Here is an 18,529-nt window from a genome sequence, read left to right on the forward strand (position 1 = left end):
AAAAGAATAAATAACAGTCCTTTATACAACAGCTTAAAGATAATAAAAATTATTTTTAAGCCGGGCGCTGGTGGCTCACGCCTGTAATCCTAGCTACTCAGGAGGCTGAGATCTGAGGATCACGGTTCAAAGCCAGCCCGGGCAGGAGAGACCATGAGACTCCTATCTCCAATAAACCACCAGAAAACCAGAAGTGGCGCTGTAGCTCAAGTGGTAGAGCGCTGGCCTTGAGCTGAAGAGCTGAGGGACAGCGCCCAGGCCCAGAGTTCAAGCCCCACGACCGACCCAAAAAAAAAAAAATTATTTTTAAATGTATACACACATAATAATAAAATTGGCTAGTGGATCAAACTTTATTCTTTGTAAGTTTTTAGTAAGAACAGATTTTTAGGCTTTCTTATTCAATAATAAAGTCTTTTTGGAGAGCTTCATATAATGAAATTATAAGAACCAATGATTATTTAAACTATAGAGTTTGGGGATTTCTGATGGCTTTGCTTTCTTTTACTTTATATCCTTCATTGTCCTTGTGTGTGTAATGTTTTTAACCTTTTAACAGTTGGACCCCTTAAGGATTTAATTGTAGATAACTTTGTAGTTTGACTTGGGAAGAATATGGAGGGCTACTTTCTGACTTGATATCAATGAAATCAGAATTTGGTATACTTATTGTATATTTATGTTTTGTTTTGCTTTTTTGGGGGGGCCTGAACTCTGGGCCTGGGCGCTGTCCCTCAGCTCTTCAGCTCAAGGCTAGAGCCACAGCATCACTTCTGGCTTTTTTTCTTTGTGCTTATTTGGTACTGAGGAATCGAACCCAGGGCCTCACGCATGCAAGGCAAGCGCTCTACCACTGAGCCACCTTCCCAACCCCTGTATATTTATGTTTTTTAAAATACACATATCACACCTCATATCTCACTGTAATAAATCATTTGAATGTTCCTAGACTTATCAAGATTGTTAGGCTCACTATATCATCTTAAAATATCATTTTAAAAGGCAAAGTTTAGAAAGATTTTAGCCTTTAAATGGCAAAACATCTTAGGTAAGATATATGTTCTGAGAATGCTATGTGCATAATGTTTCCTGTTGTGCTGCATTAAATACAATTTTCTTTTCAGAACTTCAAACCTTTAAAATAATGTAGGTTACAACACAATTGTTACTGTATGTGATAACTTTATATCCCTAACTTGTAAATCCCACAAATTTCCCAATTTTAAGGGGTAATTTTTTAACATTTTGTTATTTTGTTAATAATTTTATGGAAAAATTACCTTTTTTGTCCCAGACTGGGACTCAAACTTGGCATCTGACACTTTCACTCATTGGCTGATACTCTTCCCCCTGAACCACATCTCTAACTGAAAAGTTGCTTTTAAATTACTTCATCTTGTATTAATTCATCCAAGATAATAATCCACCATTCTATTATTTTGGCAGTCGAGTTGAACTGAAGAGGTTATGTGAAATTTTCACAAGAATGTTTGCTGATCCTCATGGCAAGGTACGTTTTAGTATTGAAAATTATATTTTAAAAAACATTTATTTCTAAAATAGTAGTGATATTTTCAAGCATAGCATTGTTTATTATCATATTTAATTGATAAGTTGCTCTTTGGTAATTAACAGTTCAAGCTTCTCCAGAGATTGAAAGTGAAAACTGTAGGACATTACAAGCACAGTTCTTTATAATTTATCATATAATATCTCATGTTACTAATATTTCACTATTTGTAAAGGATGTAATTGGAGTAAGTCAAAAGAAGCTACTAATATTTCATTCTTTTTTTCTTTGATTATTACTGTGATTTTTAATATAAATGTTTTCTTATATTGAAAAATAATTTTGTAGAATTGTCATTAAATAGAACAAAATACGGCTATCGCCATAGTTTGGTAGTCGTATGAAAAATGAAATATTTCATACATTGAAATAATACAGAAAAATTTAGAACTTCATTCAGTTGTTAAATATTCACTCAGATATATTTTATTACATACTTAGGGATAATCTGCATGTACAATGTGAAATTTGGTTTACCTAAATGGATGATGCTATTATAAAAGTTATTCTATTTCCAGCAATGTGTTGGACAGTGAGGAAACCTTATTACATATCTTTCTTTAGGACGTCAAGTATCTACAGGAGAATTTCTAAACTAAATGAGATAGATGTATTAAGAAAAGTATAAGAAAAATATTAATGAATTCCACTTTGTTTTGTTGTCTTCATTTTATTTTTGTATATATATCATTTCTTCATTTCTATTTTTAGTATTTTCATTGCTTCTGACACTTAAAGTTATTAAAAAACCCACTTGATGCATAAACTAAACGAGCTAAACATTTTAATCCATTGGGATTTGTACATAGTTAATATAAATTGCTTATGCTTTAAATAGTTTTTTAGAGTTATTAGTGAGTGTGCACATGTGCACACTGACCTGGGGGCTTGAACTCAGGACCTGAGCACTGTCTTGAGTGTTTTTGCTCAAGGCTAGTGTACTACCACTTAAATTGCAGCTCCACATCTGACTTGGAGCTTAGAGTCTCATCAGTTTTCTTGCCAGACGGCTTCAAACCATGATCTTCAAATTTCAGCCTCTTGAAAGGTCGTTAGGATTATAGGCATGAGTGATCAGCACCCAGCCTTTGAAACAGCTTTCAGTGATTATCATGTACTAGAGGTAAATTTGTTTTATCTGCAAGCAAAAGGTCCCATTAAAAGTTAAAAATGAAATACATTGGTAAGGAGTTCATCTATTAAAATGTGTAATTTTCAAACTAAATATCTAAGCAAATGCCATTTTATATTGCAGTTGCTACTAATTACAGCTGTAGAATTTGCCTTACTGTAAAAATATCTACAAATTATAAACAAATTAACTTTTGGTCATCTTAGTTGGCAGTATAAGCCAAATAAGAAGATAGTTTTCTGGCGAACACACATTTTTTTAAAAAAAAGATTTGTGGGGCCAGGAGCTGGTAGCTCACACCTATAATCCTAGCTACTCAGAAGTCTGAGATTTGAAGGTCGTGGTTCAAAGCCAGCCCAGGCAGGAAAGTCTGTGAGACTCATCTCCAATTAACCACCAGAAGTGGTACTGTGGCTCAAGTGGTAGGGCACTCACCTTGAGCTGGAGGGTTGAGAGACAGTGCCCAAGCCCAGAGTTCAAGCCCCACAACTGACCCCCCCCCCAAAAAAAAAAATGTGGGGAGAACTTAGGCAGGTGTTTTGGTTTGGGTTTTTTTTTTTGCTGTTCCTGTGGCTCAAACTCTTGGCCTGGGCACTGTCCCTGAGCTCCTTTTTCTCAAGGCTAGACTAGTGCTCTACTACTTGAGCCACAGTACCACTTCCAGCTTTTGTTGTGATTAATTGAAGTTAAGAGTCTCATGGACTTTCTTGCGCGGGATGGCTTTGAACCACATGTGATCCTCAGATCTCAGCTTCCTGAATAGCTAGGATGACAGGTATGAGCCTCTGTTGCCTGGCTCTTAGGTAAGTATTCTTGATCCACAGTTCTAGCCTAACGTTTTTCTGGTTATTTTGAGTAGCTAGGATCACAGGCATGAGCAATCAATGACCACTGAGAAACAGCTTTTAAAAAGATGTTTCTCTGATATAAATCAGGTGTGCTTTAGCTTGTATGCAGACATTGTAGAAAAGAATGCCTAGAAAATAATTCTTTCTGAATGCAGTCAAAAGTAGATCCAGGATTTTTTTTTTTTTTTTGGAACAGAAATAATACGGTTAGTAAACATAGTTTACAAGTTGAAATTATTTGATATCTATAGTTTAATTAATTACCTTTTTTGCTTTATATGTAGTTGTCTCCCAGTATCCCCAAGGGCTTAGTTCCGCACAAAACAGTGTAGTTCTTGTTTATAACCTGTGCCTATCTTCCTGAATGCTTTAAATCATCTTTAAGTTACTTTTAACACTTAATATAATGTGAATGTTGTATAAATAGTTCTTTCTGTATATTGCATAAGGAATGATAGCAAGAAAAAAATGTTTTATATATGTTCAGTACAGATAGAAGTTTTTCCTGAACATTTTTAGCTCATAGTTGGTTGAATCCATGGATTCAACCTGTAGATATAAGAGACTAACTAGAAGGGGTACAGCTGCTCAAGTGATAGAGCAATCAGCTTGAACTGAAGAGCTCAGGGACAGTGCCCAGGCCCAGAGTTCCAGCTCCATGACTGACAAAAAGAAAATAAGTGATCTGAGTCCTGTAATCCAGCTAGCTACTTGGGATGGAGATAGGAGATTTGCAGTTTGAGGCCAGCTCTATTTCAAAAAATAAATAAATTTGACATGGTGACCATGCCTATAATCTCAGCTACCCAGGTGGAGGCCACCTAATCAAAATCTGAAGACTCAAGGGAAAAACAAACTAAAGTAAAAAGGGATTGAGAGTGTGCAAAGGATGACTGACAGCATGGCTCAGATGATAGAGCACTTGCCTAACAGGTACAAAGATCTGAATCCAAACCTACTACCCCCAAAGAAGAAAATAAAAATAAATAACTTATCCATGATCTAACTTAAACCCTAAAACACCAGCCTATTACTAAAGCCTTTAAATAATTTTACAAAGAGTTAGTACAACATGGAATTTAGATTGTGTAGGTTTACTGTCTTCAGTTCTTTTTTTTTTTTTTTTGTCGGCCATGGGGCCTGAACTTGGCCTGGGCACTGACACCCTCAGCTCTTCAACTCAAGCGCTGTACCACTTGAGCCACAGTGCCACTTCTGGCTTTTTCTGGTTATGTGCTGCTGAGGAATCGAACCCAGGGACTCATGCATGCAGGCAAGCACTACCACTGAGCCACCTTCCCCTATCTTAAGTTCTTAATAGGAATGTATACCCTTGTTTCTTATCTATATGCAGAGTGTGATCATAATATCCACCTCATAAAACTGTGATCCTGATTGAGAGTTAATATTAAGTGAATAAATCTTTTAGGACATATCAAGTACTTCAGCATATAAAAACATCAACTGTAAATAAGTTTTAAAAATTAACCAGCTCAGGTTAGGTTTTAATTTTGACTACTTGGACGTATATTTTTCCCTCAAGTATAATTGATGCCAGAATTTATCCATATGGTTCTAGTCTTTGACTCTGGAGGAAGTCTTTGTCAGAAGTCATATTCACAGAGGTGTATTCTATGGATTGATCTTTTGTAGCCTTTGTAATCTTACCTCTCCAATCATGCCTTTGACCCTTGCATTGTTAGAGAGTTAAATCTGTGACTTCTACACTAGGGCCTAGTTGAGTGCCTTTCTTATAAGGACATGTCTTCTGACTAGCATTCTAGGCAGTTCCAAAGCTCCCTGTCCTTGGAATAGAAGACTGTAATACACATCCTACCTAAAGAATTTTAAAGTTTGTAGTATATAAACAGTTTTTACCTTGAAACAAAAGTAATTGTTCTAAGACTTAACGGAAATTATTGAACTTGTGAAAGTATTTCTTCTTGGGGAAGGGAAGAGCTAGGCAAAGAAAAGGAAAATATTCTTATTATGATTTGGATCCATATAGTGACCATAGAAATAAGGATGAGGCCAGGTGTCGGTGGCTCATGCCTGCAATCCTAGCTACTCAGGAGGCTAAAATCTGAGGATCGCAGTTCAAAGCCAGCTCTGGCAGAGGAAAGTTCATGAAACTCTTATCTCCAATTAATCACCAGAAAACCCGAAGGAGTGCTGTGGCTCAAGTGGTAGAGTGCTAGCCTTGAGCTGAAGAGATGAGGGACAGTGCCCAGGCCCACAGTTCTAACCCCACGACCTACCAAAAAAAAAAGTAGGAACAAAATAAGATGACCTCCTGTTACTTTCAGATTCTTTCCAGAAATTGAAATTGAGCCTGAAAGATAATAGAATGTACCAAAAAAAAAAAAAACTTTTCATTTTTTTTCCTGTTCATTTGTTGTTGTTTTTGTTGTTGTTTTACTTTTTTATTATTGGCAGTAAATTACAAGAGGAACACAGGAAAATCATATTTTTCTTCCATGCTATTCATTTAGCTTTTGTTTTAAAAACTGTTTTGAGTCTATCATAAAACTTTGAAAAACATTTGTCACTTTTATTTTCTAAGTGTTTTCCTTCCATACAGGAACTTTGCATTATTGATCGCGACTAATTTGTGTGTTTTTCTTTTTTTTCTTTTTTTCTTTTTGCATGCTGTCCCCTGTGTTGGAACTCTCAATAGAGAGTAAGTTGGTTCAATATTTGTTAGAAAGCTAACTTGCTGCATGATTGTGACATTAACCCTTTTTCTCTGTTTTCTCTCCTGAAGAATTCATGCAGTGTTGGACCCTTTGTAATCCACGAAATGCTACTTGCAGTTATGCAAACTGTCATTCTGTTTGGAGATGTGCTTTTTAATCTACTAATTAATCTAATTTATGTTCTTCTGTATTTGATGACTGGCACACCTAAGAGAGTGAGTGTAAGAAAAGGCTGCCTCAATTGTAATAGCTCAAATATTTAATTCTTTCTCAACAAATGACAGTTGTCAGATATGTAGGATTATAAATTGATTCCATTGAAAGTTAAAAATAGTACTCAAGTTTCATCATTTGTTTTTGTCCAACACTGGAACTCAAACTCAGCCCCTGATACTTTTACTCATTAGCTAGAGCTCTACCAAATAAACCATGCCTTCAATACTGTTTCACAATTGTATAAAAAAAATCACTTAACCCTACTTCTTTGTGTGTACTTTCTAAAATTCTGTTCCCATCATTCTATTAAAGCAAACCTAGAACAGTTTACTCTCCGTTCTGTCTTTTGAAATAAAAATTTCATTCCTCGAATATCAACATCCAAGAGCAACTTTATTATTAAGCTCAAAATTATGTGTCTGTTTCCCATATATTATGGATATGGCTATCCATATTATATGTATATCAATTATATATGTGATCAATTTGTAAATGCTACTAACAGGATATAAATACCTGTTTAAAAAGTAAGAGTGGGGCTGGGAAGGTGGCTCAGTGGTAGAGCGCTTGCCTTGCATGCCTGAGGCCCTGGGTTCGATTCCTCAGCACCACATAAGCAAAAAGAAGAAAGCCGGAAGTGACGCTGTGGCTCAAGTGGTAGAGCACTAGCCTTGAGCTGAAGAGCAGAGGGACAGCACCTAGGCCCAGAGTTCAGGCCCCACGACCAGACCCAAAAATAAAAAAAAATAAAAAAATAAAAAGTAAGAGTATAATTCTATATGTAGAATGATATAAATTACCTATCTATATTTTTATCCAGCTACTCATTACATCTAACCAAAAGAAACTTCTGCTTTAGACACAGCAGTTTAAGACTTTAGCTAAAATGTATTCTTAGCTAGAATTCTATGAAGGGAAACTCTTCATTCGGGGAAGAAAACCAATTGTAGTTGACAACCAATTATAGGGTAATTTTTACTTAGGAGACAGTCTTTATATTCATCAAACAACTTTGTATTGGTTCCTTAGTCTGTAGGTAAGTTTGAGCTTGGTTCCAATTGGTCATGCAAGAATGAATAGAAATATAGTGTTGACCATGCATGGTGGTGAACATCTATAATCTCAAAACTAGGGAGCATCGAGGAGTATTGGGGGTTTGTGGCCAGCCTGACTACATGGTAAGACCCTGTCTCGGAAAGAAAGAGGAGAGAAAATTTATTTCCAAACAGTATGGTTCAGGTACCACCATAAATAGGTAGTCCCACTATGAGTTCAAAGTAGGGAAGAACTAGTCATCCTAGAAGCTTTTTGGCTGAGACTTGAGTGATAAACTTCATAGAGCATAACATTATGTGTGTATATGAATGGAGGGTGGAATGGGGGCCAGCAGTGGAGGGAATCATTAAAACTCATAGGTTATATGAGATGTATGTGAAGGGAAAGAGATAGTCTACATAACCAGATAGGCCTAGATCAATTTGGAGGTTACAACCTTAATGACAGTTTGAGGGTCTATCCTACAGCAAAGGAGGTGGAGAGAACGTACAGATTTTATTTGTTATATCCCAATCTTAGAGTAAAGAAAAAGCACAAGTTGGTAAACAACCTGAACTTGTAGCCTAAATATGTCCTGTAGCCTATTTTTGTAAATACAGTTATATTGGAAAACAGCCATGTTTATTTATGCTTATTTTTATGCGTAGCTTCTATGGCTGTGCTAGAAAGATAACAGGGCAAAGTAGATGTGTGAGATGGTTGTGTGAGATATGGTTTATGAAGCCTCAAATATTTACTATCTGGCTTGTTATAGAAGCTATTTGATGACCAGAGCCCCTAGTATATAGGTAGTTGCAGTAATCCAGACCTGCTATTAGAAGTGCTTGATGTGCCTATTGCTATCATGTGGTAAATAAAGCTACTCTGGAGATTTCTGGGGCCTTGTAGGATAGGTAGAGCAGAGAGGCCTGTCACCTTATAATGAAGGGAGAGTCAGGATAAAGACATACATACACACAATAAATAGAAGGGAATGCCTGACAACAAGAAAGAAGAGAAATAAGAGGAACACAGTGTTAAGTGTCAGAATGGTGAAATATACTGAGCTTAAGAAAAAGCTAGACAGGCGCTAGTAGCTCATGCCTGTAATCCTAGCTACTCAGGAGGCTGAGATCTAAGGATCGCAGTTCAAAGCCAGCACATGCAGAAAAGTTCCTGTAAAACTCTTATCTCTAATTAATTAATTAAACTCAAAAACTGGAAGTGGGGCTGTGGCTTAAAGTGGTAGAAGGGTAGCCTTGAGCAAAAGAGCTCAGGGACACTATCAGGCCCTGAGTTCAAGCCCCACAACAGACAGACAGACAGACAGACAGATAGATGAGAGAGAGAGAAGAAAGAAAAAGAAAAGAAAGGGAGAGAAGAGAAAGAGAGGAAGGAAGCTGTTACGTATCACAAGTAGAAATGAAGTAGTGGAACAATCAGATGAAACTTCAGAGAGAAATTCCTGGGATGGCATATTCTGAAAATAAAGGGTTTAGGTAAGGAATCAACAAGTAAAGCTAGAAGCTGGGAGTGTTGGGTTACATTATCCTATTTACTCAGGAGGCTAAGATCAGAAGGATCTTAGTTTAAAGCCATCCCTATCAAAAAGTTTGCAAAGAGCTGGGTGCTGGTGGCTCACACCTCTAATTCTAGCTTCTCAGGAGGCTGACATCTGAGATTGTGGGTCAAAGCCAGCCCAGGCAAGAAAGTCCATGATACCCTTATCTCTAGTAAACCACTCAAAAACCAGAAGTGGCACTATGGCTCAAAGTGGTAGAGCTCTAGCCTTGAGTACTCAGGGACAATGCCCAGGCCCTGAGTTCAAGCCCCAGGACCAACAAAAAAAAGTTTGAAAGACCCCCTTCTCAACCAATAAAAAACCGAATGGTATGTGGTGAGGACCTGTTATCCCAGCAACACAAGAAGTAAAAATAGAAGAGCCATGGTCCAGGTAGCCCAGGCAAACAATGAGACCCTGTTTGAAAATAACAAAAGTGAAAGGGCTAGAGATGTGGCTCAAGTGGTAGAGCATCTGCCTAGCTAGCAAAGTCCTGAGTTGTTGAGACCTAAGTACCTCAAATATAAAATACATAAAGATAAATAAAGGGGGAGAAGACCACACTCAGAAGGCAAAATGCAACATAGAAATACTAGCCTTAAGAAGAAATAAAATCGGATACTCATTGGAAAAAATGAGACTTCGAAAATGAGATACAGAAGAAATCAAGTTAAATAAAGCGGTGCAGAATTTTGTTAATGACAGTAAAATGCATGAGGTAACCCATCTAGTAAATAGAGCAGACACTGCCTGAGGACAGATAGTATGTAAAGTTTCTGTTTTTACAAATACAGAGCATCTTCAGCAAATAGCTTAATTGCATTTTTTTCAGTCGTGGGGGCTAAACTCTGGACTTGGGTGCTGTCCCTCAGCTCTTCAGCTCAAGGCTAGCACCCTACCACTTGAAGCCACAGCACCATTTCCAGCTTTTTTTCCGCTTATGTGGTACTGAGGAATTGAACCCAGGGCCTCATGCATGTGAGGCAAGCACTCTATCACCAAGCCATCTTCCCAGCCCTTAGTTGCATTTTTTTATCTTTAACTCAGATTCAGATGTTAAAGATTAGTTATAACTAATACAGGAAATCCTTCATGGTTTCATAAGAAAGTAATGTTCATATGCTCAATAGGAAATGGACTCATTACCTTGTTCATGTAACTATAATCCTTCTGTACAGTATCTTTACAATAAAATATATATATATTTAAAAAATATAAGAAAATAATGTTCGTGTAAAATTGCATAAAGGATTTAAGAAATGAAATGTGCTTTGAAAGCCAAATGCTTTTAATTCTCAAATTAGCCTGATAATCCTTGTCATAATTCAGTATTTTTTAAGTAACATAGTTTTAATCATCTGTTCTGCTTTTGATTTCTCACCGTGCAGGGCAGTATGGCTAAAACTCTTGAAAGATTTTTTTCCTCTTTACCTAGAAGTAAATTTTCAGTACAGCAATGAATTTCTTAGAAAATTATAGCTTGTTGTTGGTCACTTCATAAATATTTTAATGAAGTATATCACTTATGAACGTTAGCTTCTGTCCACCATAAAATTCAGTTTCTTGAACTGGAAGATTAATGTTGGGACCAAATATAAAACCCATAGTAGAGCTCAAGAATACTACTTATAGCACTCAAGACTAAAGGAGCTTTTTTTTTTTTTTGAATCACTAAAATATAGTTGTATTTTATCCTGAATTACATTGCTTTAGGCTGAGTTTTAGTAATTATTTATGGTTTGAAATTACTTTTGGGGCAGCTTTCGTAAATAGTAAATCTCATACAAAATGTTTGTGAATTACCATTTTGAGAAATTTGAGGATTCTCTAGTTAACCCACTACATCAGATAAATTTAATACTTTAAGGTGGCTATTAGAATAGTCATCCTCTAATTTATTCAGTGCCACTCTTCCAAAAAGTTGTATAGTCCTCCCCCACATATCTTATAAAATGGATTTCAGTCTAGCTAGTTTAAGCTGTGCCATCACTGATAACATTAGGTGTGCCAGCCATTATGGCCGAAGTTTCTTTACCAAGTGATGCTGCATGGAATAGCTAATTGTCAAACTTCTGCAGAAGTTGGATAACAGCTGAGATATACTCTTGTATCACAGACTCCAGTGAAAAGCAAGAGAGTTTTTTTTTCCGCTTGGCTGCCAATCGCTGTGCTTCTGATTCCTGTTTTCCCTTCTATTTCCGTATTGAATTGAACATAGAGGTCAATATTTCCTCCTTTTTTTTCCCCCCTCCTCCACCTCTTCCCTTTATCAACTTTAGGTTTTCAGCATGTTTTTGGAGACTCTAGTAGATTTCATACAAGTCCACAAAGATGATCTTCAGGATTGGCTGTTTGTACTGCTGACACAGCTGCTGAAAAAAATGGGTGCCGATTTGCTTGGGTCTGTTCAGGCAAAAGTTCAGAAAGCCCTAGATGTTACCAGGTAATATTTTACATAATACATTTCAAGTTACCCTGCTAATTAGGAATATTTAATTCCTATGCTTAAAAACTCATATTTCTGAGTCCTTTCAAACAAGTTTTTGTTTGTGTTTGTCTGTTTTGTGTTTTGGCAGTATTGAGTATTGACACCAGGGCCTTGTACATTAGAGGTAACTGCTCTGCCACTTGAGCTATACTCCCAACCATTTTGGGTTTTTTGGGGGTTTTTTGTTTGTTTTTTCCAGTCATGGGGTGTGAAATCAGGGCCTGAGCACCGTCCCTGGGCTCTTCAGCTCAAGGCCAGCGCTCTACCACTTGAGCCACAGAGCCACTTCTGGTTTTCTGGTGGTTTTATTAGAGATAAGAGTCTCAGGGACTTTTCCCTCATGGACTGGCTTTGAACAGCGATCCTCAGATCTTAGCCTCCTGAGTAGCTTCGATTACAGGAATGAGCCACAGGCGCCTGCTAACCATTTTGTTTTTGAGATAGTCTCATTGTTAGCTTTGTCCAGGCTGGCCTTAAGAAGCTGTGATTGCAGGTATACACCACTACCTGGCTTCTTTCAAACAGATTGCATGGGCCCCATCTCAAAGTCATTAATTTTGCCTGTGCACGCTGTACATATAATATAGCATTATTTCTTTGATCTAACCCTCTATTTCTTTTATAAAAAAATTTATTGATTTGAGTAATTCAAGACTGGCATTTTATTTTGGGTCCAGGTGTGATGGTGCACAGTTATAATCTCAGCCCTCTTCTGACAGACAGAGGCAGAAGGATCATGAGTTCAGAACCCATCTAGACTACACAGTGAGACCTCATCCCAGAAAGTGGGCTTAAGTGTGTATCTACAGTTGTACCTTGGCCCTTTAGCTGAGATCAGCTTAATGTCTATCTGCAAAGTAGGATTGAAGATTAATTGGATCTAATGCAAAAATAGAAAGGTTTCCCAAATTTTAAAAGCATGCTTTGTATTACAATTAAATATTCAAAAGTCTCTTTTCAGAAGATTTGGAACTCGATATAGTTATACCTTTTTGCATAAATTAAAAGCGACTCATTTCAAATATCTATAAACTAAGCAGATTTTAGGGAAATAATGTCTGAGAATATTGAACTTTTTACTGAATATATTTTTCTGATTAAATGTATACTATCTTGCCTCAAGTATCCAGATTGTTTTTGGTATGGTATTTTTTCTTAACCCTTTGGCTGAGTATAATTTGTATATTTATATCTGAGAATGCTTTTATTGTATACCATACCATATACTACATAGAGATATTTGTTACTAATCATAGTTTCTTAAATGTAGACTTACCAACTTAATTTTTTGTACTGTTTGACTTTGTTCTTATTTCAGAGAATCTTTTCCAAATGACCTTCAATTTAATATTCTAATGAGATTTACGGTTGATCAGACCCAGACACCAAGCTTAAAGGTAAAAAATTAATGTCTTAAAGACACTATGATTAGTTGAAGTATTTTATTAGTAAAACAATGTTAGAATTTGTTTTTCTGTCACATGTAGAAGCTGTTCAATCAGTGGGTTTTGTTTTTATAAAATTTCAGACAGTCAAGCCAGCACTTCGGGACCAGATTCACTGTTTTTGGAGCTCTAAGGTTTTTTGTTTTTGTTTTAAACTGCATTATTTCTTAACTATCCCTGCAGTGCCTCAGATAATGTTTGTATGCCTCTATACTCAACTACTAACCTCTGTAAGCCTCTTATTATGCATGTATAAATTTGATTTCAAAAGTTGTCCAAATGCCCAGTTATCCTTTGGAGAAGCTTACTGGGATATGTATGTAGGAGGCATCACACATATGGCCATCTAACCTTAGCTGGTAATGCAAAATCGCTTTATAAATTCTTACCTTATTTTATGTTTGTCATTTCCCCATACTTTTTTTTCTTAGCTGTAATCTTAGGAATTTTAGTAGTTACTTTAAGCTGAATTATCAGTTTTGCCAGTGTCCTCATTTTAGTACACAAAAAATTTAATTTCAGTGCTGTTCAACAGTTCTCTTTAACTGAAATAGTAACTTCTTCTGTAGTGTAATTTTTCTCTGAAATGTGCATAAAATTGTAATCAGGAATAACAAGCTTTTTTTTTTGGCTTTTTTTGGTCAGTCGTGGGGCTTGAACTCTGGGCCTGGGCACTGTCCCTGCGCTCTTCAGCTTAAGGCAAGCACTCTACCACTTGAACCACAGTTTTCTAGTGGTTTATTGGAGATAAGAGTCTCATAGATGTTCCTGCCTGGGCTGGCTTTGAACTGCGATCCTCAGATCTCAGCCTCCTGAGTAGCTAGGATTGCAGACATGAGCCACCGGCGCCCCGCAGAAATAACTTGTTTTTATTTGCACACATTTTCAGTTCTGTGGAAACTAGATGGATTCCAATCTATGATTGTAATGATTAAATTTAACATAAAAGATTTAAAAAACTATAATATTAAAGCTAAGCCACTGAATTCTTTACTATTTTTTTTCATGAGCTGTATCTAAGGAGATTAAAGTCAGGGAAATAACAAGCATATGTATCTTGTATTTTTCGCTCTATTCTGCACGAAATGTATTTCCACAAGTATTACTGCTCAATTGGTTTTTCTCTTAAGTTTCTGAATATGATGTGCCTCAAAAATCACAAATTATATGTTTTTTACCTTGGGGTTGACTTACAGTCAACATAAAGTTACTTTCTCGGAACTACTTTATCAAAGGGGTCCCATCTGTTTTTATTTTTAAAAGTTAATATCTTACTTGATAATACTGATGATTTTTAATTCATTTTATGTCCAAGTCCTTGTGTTAGACATTCATTGGAATATAAAATGTATTACCATTTTCTATACAACATATTAAATTAGAAATTCTAAAGAGTATGATATGGACATCTCTGATAGATACTAAAGTGCTGTCAACAATGTACATAGAAATTATTATGGACCAGTGAAAATAAGTCAGATTCAGAAGTAAGAGTGAAAGGCAAAATTGCATTGCTGAAAACTTGAGGAGAAACAGAATGAAAGGGAATAATGTAGGAAGCAGACAAGCTAGAGTTAACTCCCTGTTAGAAAAACAAAAACATTGTACTAGAAGCGCAGATAATTTCCTTAAAAGCCTAAGGCATTTATGTATAAATATATACTTAATATAGGAATAAAAACAATAGCAAAGACATAAGGAAAAATCTCTTAAACTGATATTTTAGAATAGTACACATATTGAAACTGTACCTCATGCCAGTAATTTGAATTGGACTATAAGACCTTTAAGAAAACCTATTGATAAAAATCATTGATCTTTTGGATAAAGACAGTTGATATTTGTATAAACATTTACATCTTCTATGGTTTGTCATATGGTAAACATCCAATCAAAAAGAAGCCAGATGTTGGTGATACATACCTGTAATCTCAGCACTCAGAAGGCTGAGGCAAGTAAACCTCAGGTTCAAGGCCCACCTGGGCTACATAGGGAAACCTGTCTCAAAAAGCAGGTATAGGCTGGGGATGTGGCTTAGTGGTAGAGTGCCTGCCTAGCATGCTTGAAGCCCTGGGTTTGATTCCTTAGTACCACATAAACAGAAAAGGCCAGAAGTGGCATGTGGCTCAAGTGTAGTGTGCTAGCCTTGAGCAAAAGAAGCTCAGGGACAGTGCCCAAGCCCTGAATTCAAGCCCCAGGACTGGCAAAAAATAAAATACAAGCCAGGCGCTGGTGGCTCACACCTATAATCCAGCTACTCAGAAGGCTGAGATCTGAGGGTCGAGGTTCAAAGCCAGCCCAAACAGGAAAGTCTGAGACTCATTTCCGGAAGTGGCACTGTGGTAGAGCGCTCACCTTGAGCTAAGGATCTGAGGGCCAGTCTCCCAGGCCCAGAGTTCAAGCCCCAGGACCAACAACAACAAAAACGAAAAAAAAAAACATGTATATTGATGCTCATTTATTGGTTCAGGATAGTTACTCATCTTTAGCTATTTATACTAATAGATGGTAGTAGTGCCTCAGAATATTTCATACTACTGTGATTTATATTACAGTTGGGCCATATGCTGTAAAACTACCCAGATGTCTCTTCCCCTATCTACTACACAATTCTGATGGCTAAAAGGTTAACTCTAGGTATTGATGACACATTTCTTCAAAATTATAAATATTAAGTTTTTAATCGACAAGTTTAAAACTATGAATTTATTCTGTACAGCATATATTGCTACATATATTCATTGAAGAATGGCTAACTCAAGTTATTTACATTTATACTTACATATGCTACATATATTCATTGAAGAATGGCTAACTCAAGTTATTTGCATTTATACTTCATATACTTATATGGTGGTGAATTACTGAAATTCACTGTTAGCAGTTTTTAAATTTGCAGATATAGATAGCTATTAACTACAGACTGTCATGTCCAGTTGATCTCTTAAAGTTAGTCTTCCTAACAGAAATTTCCTGTCCTTCAAGCAGTGTCTTATAATTCCCCAGCCTCTGATAACCACTACTTTACTCTTTTTTTTCTTTTCTTTTCTTTTTTTCCCCATCAGCTAGATCTCACAATCCTTCTACCTCAGTGTCCCAAATTCTGGGACATACACTGGCATACTTGGTTTCCCTTCTTCCTTTAAGAAATAGTTTGTTCCTTGTCATATTACACATATAAATGAGATGGTACAACATTTTTCTTACTTTCCCTGGCTAATTTCACTTAATATATTGTCTTCTGGCTTTATCCATATTGTCACAAATATCAAGATTTCCTTTTTTAAGGCTAGTAGTATTTTTGCTATATTCACATTTACTTTATCCTTTCAACCATCAGTAAACACCTAAGTTGATTCCACATGTTGGCTATTACAGTATGCTGCCATGAACATATCTCTTCAACATACTGATTTTCTTTTTTTTCTTTTTCTTTTTTTTGGGGGGGGGGGGAGTCCGGTCATGGGGCCTGAAATCTGGGCTTGGGCGCTGTCCCTCAGCTCTTCAGCTCAAGGCTAGCTCTCTACCACTTGAGCCACAGCACCACTTCCGGCTTTTTTCTTTTTGCTTATGTGGTGCTGAGAAATGGAACCCAGGGCCTCAGGCATGCAAGGCAAGCGCTCCACCACTGAGCCACCTTCCCAGCCCCCTTTTTTTTTTTTTAATTTTCTTCAATACTAGGGATTGAACTAAGGGTCTCTTGCTTGCTAGACAGGCAGTCTATCACTTGAGCCACACCCCCAGACCTTTTTTTTTTTGCTTCAGTATTAAGAGCCTCAGACTTTCACACATATCTCAGACTATGATCCTTTTACTTATAGCCTCCCACAAGGCAGGATCACAAGTACATACCACTATGACAGGCTTATTAGTTGAGATGGAATCTAGTTGACTTTTTTCAGACCTGGCCTTAAACTACAATCCTGTCAGTCTCCATCTTCCAAGTGTGAGCCACTGTGCCTGACTTCTAAGAAGTGATCATTTCTTAGTCTGTTTGTTTACTTTCAACTTGAGTTCCTTATGTGTTTTTTATGGTTTTCCTTATCACATGTATTATTTGCAAGTATGTCTTCCTTTATGTAGGTTGTCTCCTTACATTGTTTGCTTTGTTGTTGTGCAGAAACTTTTATGGTATGCAACGTAATTTTTTTTTTCTAGTCCTGGTCTGGAACTCTGGGCCTGGGTGTTATTGCTGGGCTCCTTTTGCTCAAGGCTAGCACTCTACCACTTGAGCCACAGCACCACTTCTGGCTTTTTCTGTGATTAATTGAAGACTGTCACAGACTTTTCTGCCCAACCTGGCTTTGAGCCACAGGTGATCCTCAGATCTCAGCCTCCTGAGTAGTTAGAATTACAAGTAGGAGTCACCAGTGCCTGGCAACATGATTGTTTTAATTGGATATATTCTCATTGGTTTGGATCTTTTGCCTATAAAATTATGAATACTTCTTAATATTCATTCATTATGTGAAACAATATAATATGATTACTGTCTTGATGCTGTTGTTGCTAGAAGCAGAGTCAACTTATTTTAATACTTTGCTCCATATTTATCTACTTCGCTTCCTACTCATCAGCTTCCTAGAGATCTTATTTGGCCTGAGTGAGAACAATGACAGCAAAAAGAAAGAACATACACTTACATTAACTTTGGGCAATACCTGTTCGAGTTGCTGTTTTAATCTGATATTTAAACTTTCCCTTTAAAAAAAATGGCAACCCAGCACTTAATATGTGTATAGTATCTTCTGACTCCTAGGGCTGTGAACTGGGCCAGGTGTAGTTGCTGAAGTGCACAGGTCCAGCCTGGGACTGCAACATAAGTTGTAGTCTTTGAACATCACTAGTGATTGAGAGGAGCCTGGGAGATGTGGATCACATATAAGAGCTCTAATGCACTGCATGTGATTAGTACTATCTTATTCAAGAGTTGCTAACAGCTGCTTATAGGTATGCTTGCCACACACACACACATAAAAGCAAAGGGTTAAGAGTGAATTTGTTCATTTGCTTGATTGTAATAACTTTCACTCTGTGTACATACATATATTAAAATATCATGCTGTACATTTTAAATATGTGCAAATAACAAAACTTCCTTTAAATCAATCAAATAGGAGATTTTAAGTGTTAACACCAAAAAATTAAGTTTGTGAGCTAGTGCACATGTCAGTTAGCTCAGTTTAGCCATCTGATAATGTGTATATACTTTAAAACATCCTATTTTACACCCTAAATTTATACAATTTTTATTTTTCAGTTAAGAGGATAAATTAGCTGGGGATGTAGCTCAGTGGCAAATTGCTTGCCTAGCATGTGCAGAGCCCTGGGTTCCATCCCCAACCATAGGGGGGAAAGTAACTTTTTCAAAAATAAAATACACATATAAAATTTGAGAACCACTTCTGGAAACTAAAATATTGGAGTATTTTTAGTTTTTTTTTCCCCCTAGCATGAGAAAGGATAGAACTTAATAGTAGCTTACAAAAAAAAAAAAGGATTAAAAAGGGGGGGGGGACTGTCTAGGAAGAGGCATGT

At 36.7% G+C, this 18,529-nt stretch overlaps 1 protein-coding gene across 10 annotated transcripts in view; it reads left to right on the forward strand.

Moving 5' to 3' along the window:
- The window catches only part of Clasp2 (cytoplasmic linker associated protein 2), a 209,233-nt gene that overhangs the window by 152,669 nt on the left and 38,035 nt on the right, over positions 1–18,529 (forward strand). For 4 of the 10 annotated variants that reach the window (XM_042666378.1, XM_042666380.1, XM_042666379.1 and 1 more), the window contains 5 exons: positions 1,447–1,510; positions 5,254–5,256; positions 11,338–11,501; positions 12,865–12,943; positions 13,075–13,125. In XM_042666378.1, coding sequence (XP_042522312.1) covers positions 1,447–1,510; positions 5,254–5,256; positions 11,338–11,501; positions 12,865–12,943; positions 13,075–13,125 — 361 coding nt within the window. The remainder of the gene's footprint in view (positions 1–1,446; positions 1,511–5,253; positions 5,257–11,337; positions 11,502–12,864; positions 12,944–13,074; positions 13,126–18,529) is intronic. The other 6 variants (XM_042666383.1, XM_042666385.1, XM_042666381.1 and 3 more) reach the window with 3 other exon arrangements.

This window comes from Dipodomys spectabilis, unplaced genomic scaffold (assembly GCF_019054845.1).
Source record: "Dipodomys spectabilis isolate Male_0828 unplaced genomic scaffold, ASM1905484v1 ptg000365l, whole genome shotgun sequence".
Lineage (NCBI taxonomy): Eukaryota > Metazoa > Chordata > Mammalia > Rodentia > Heteromyidae > Dipodomys > Dipodomys spectabilis.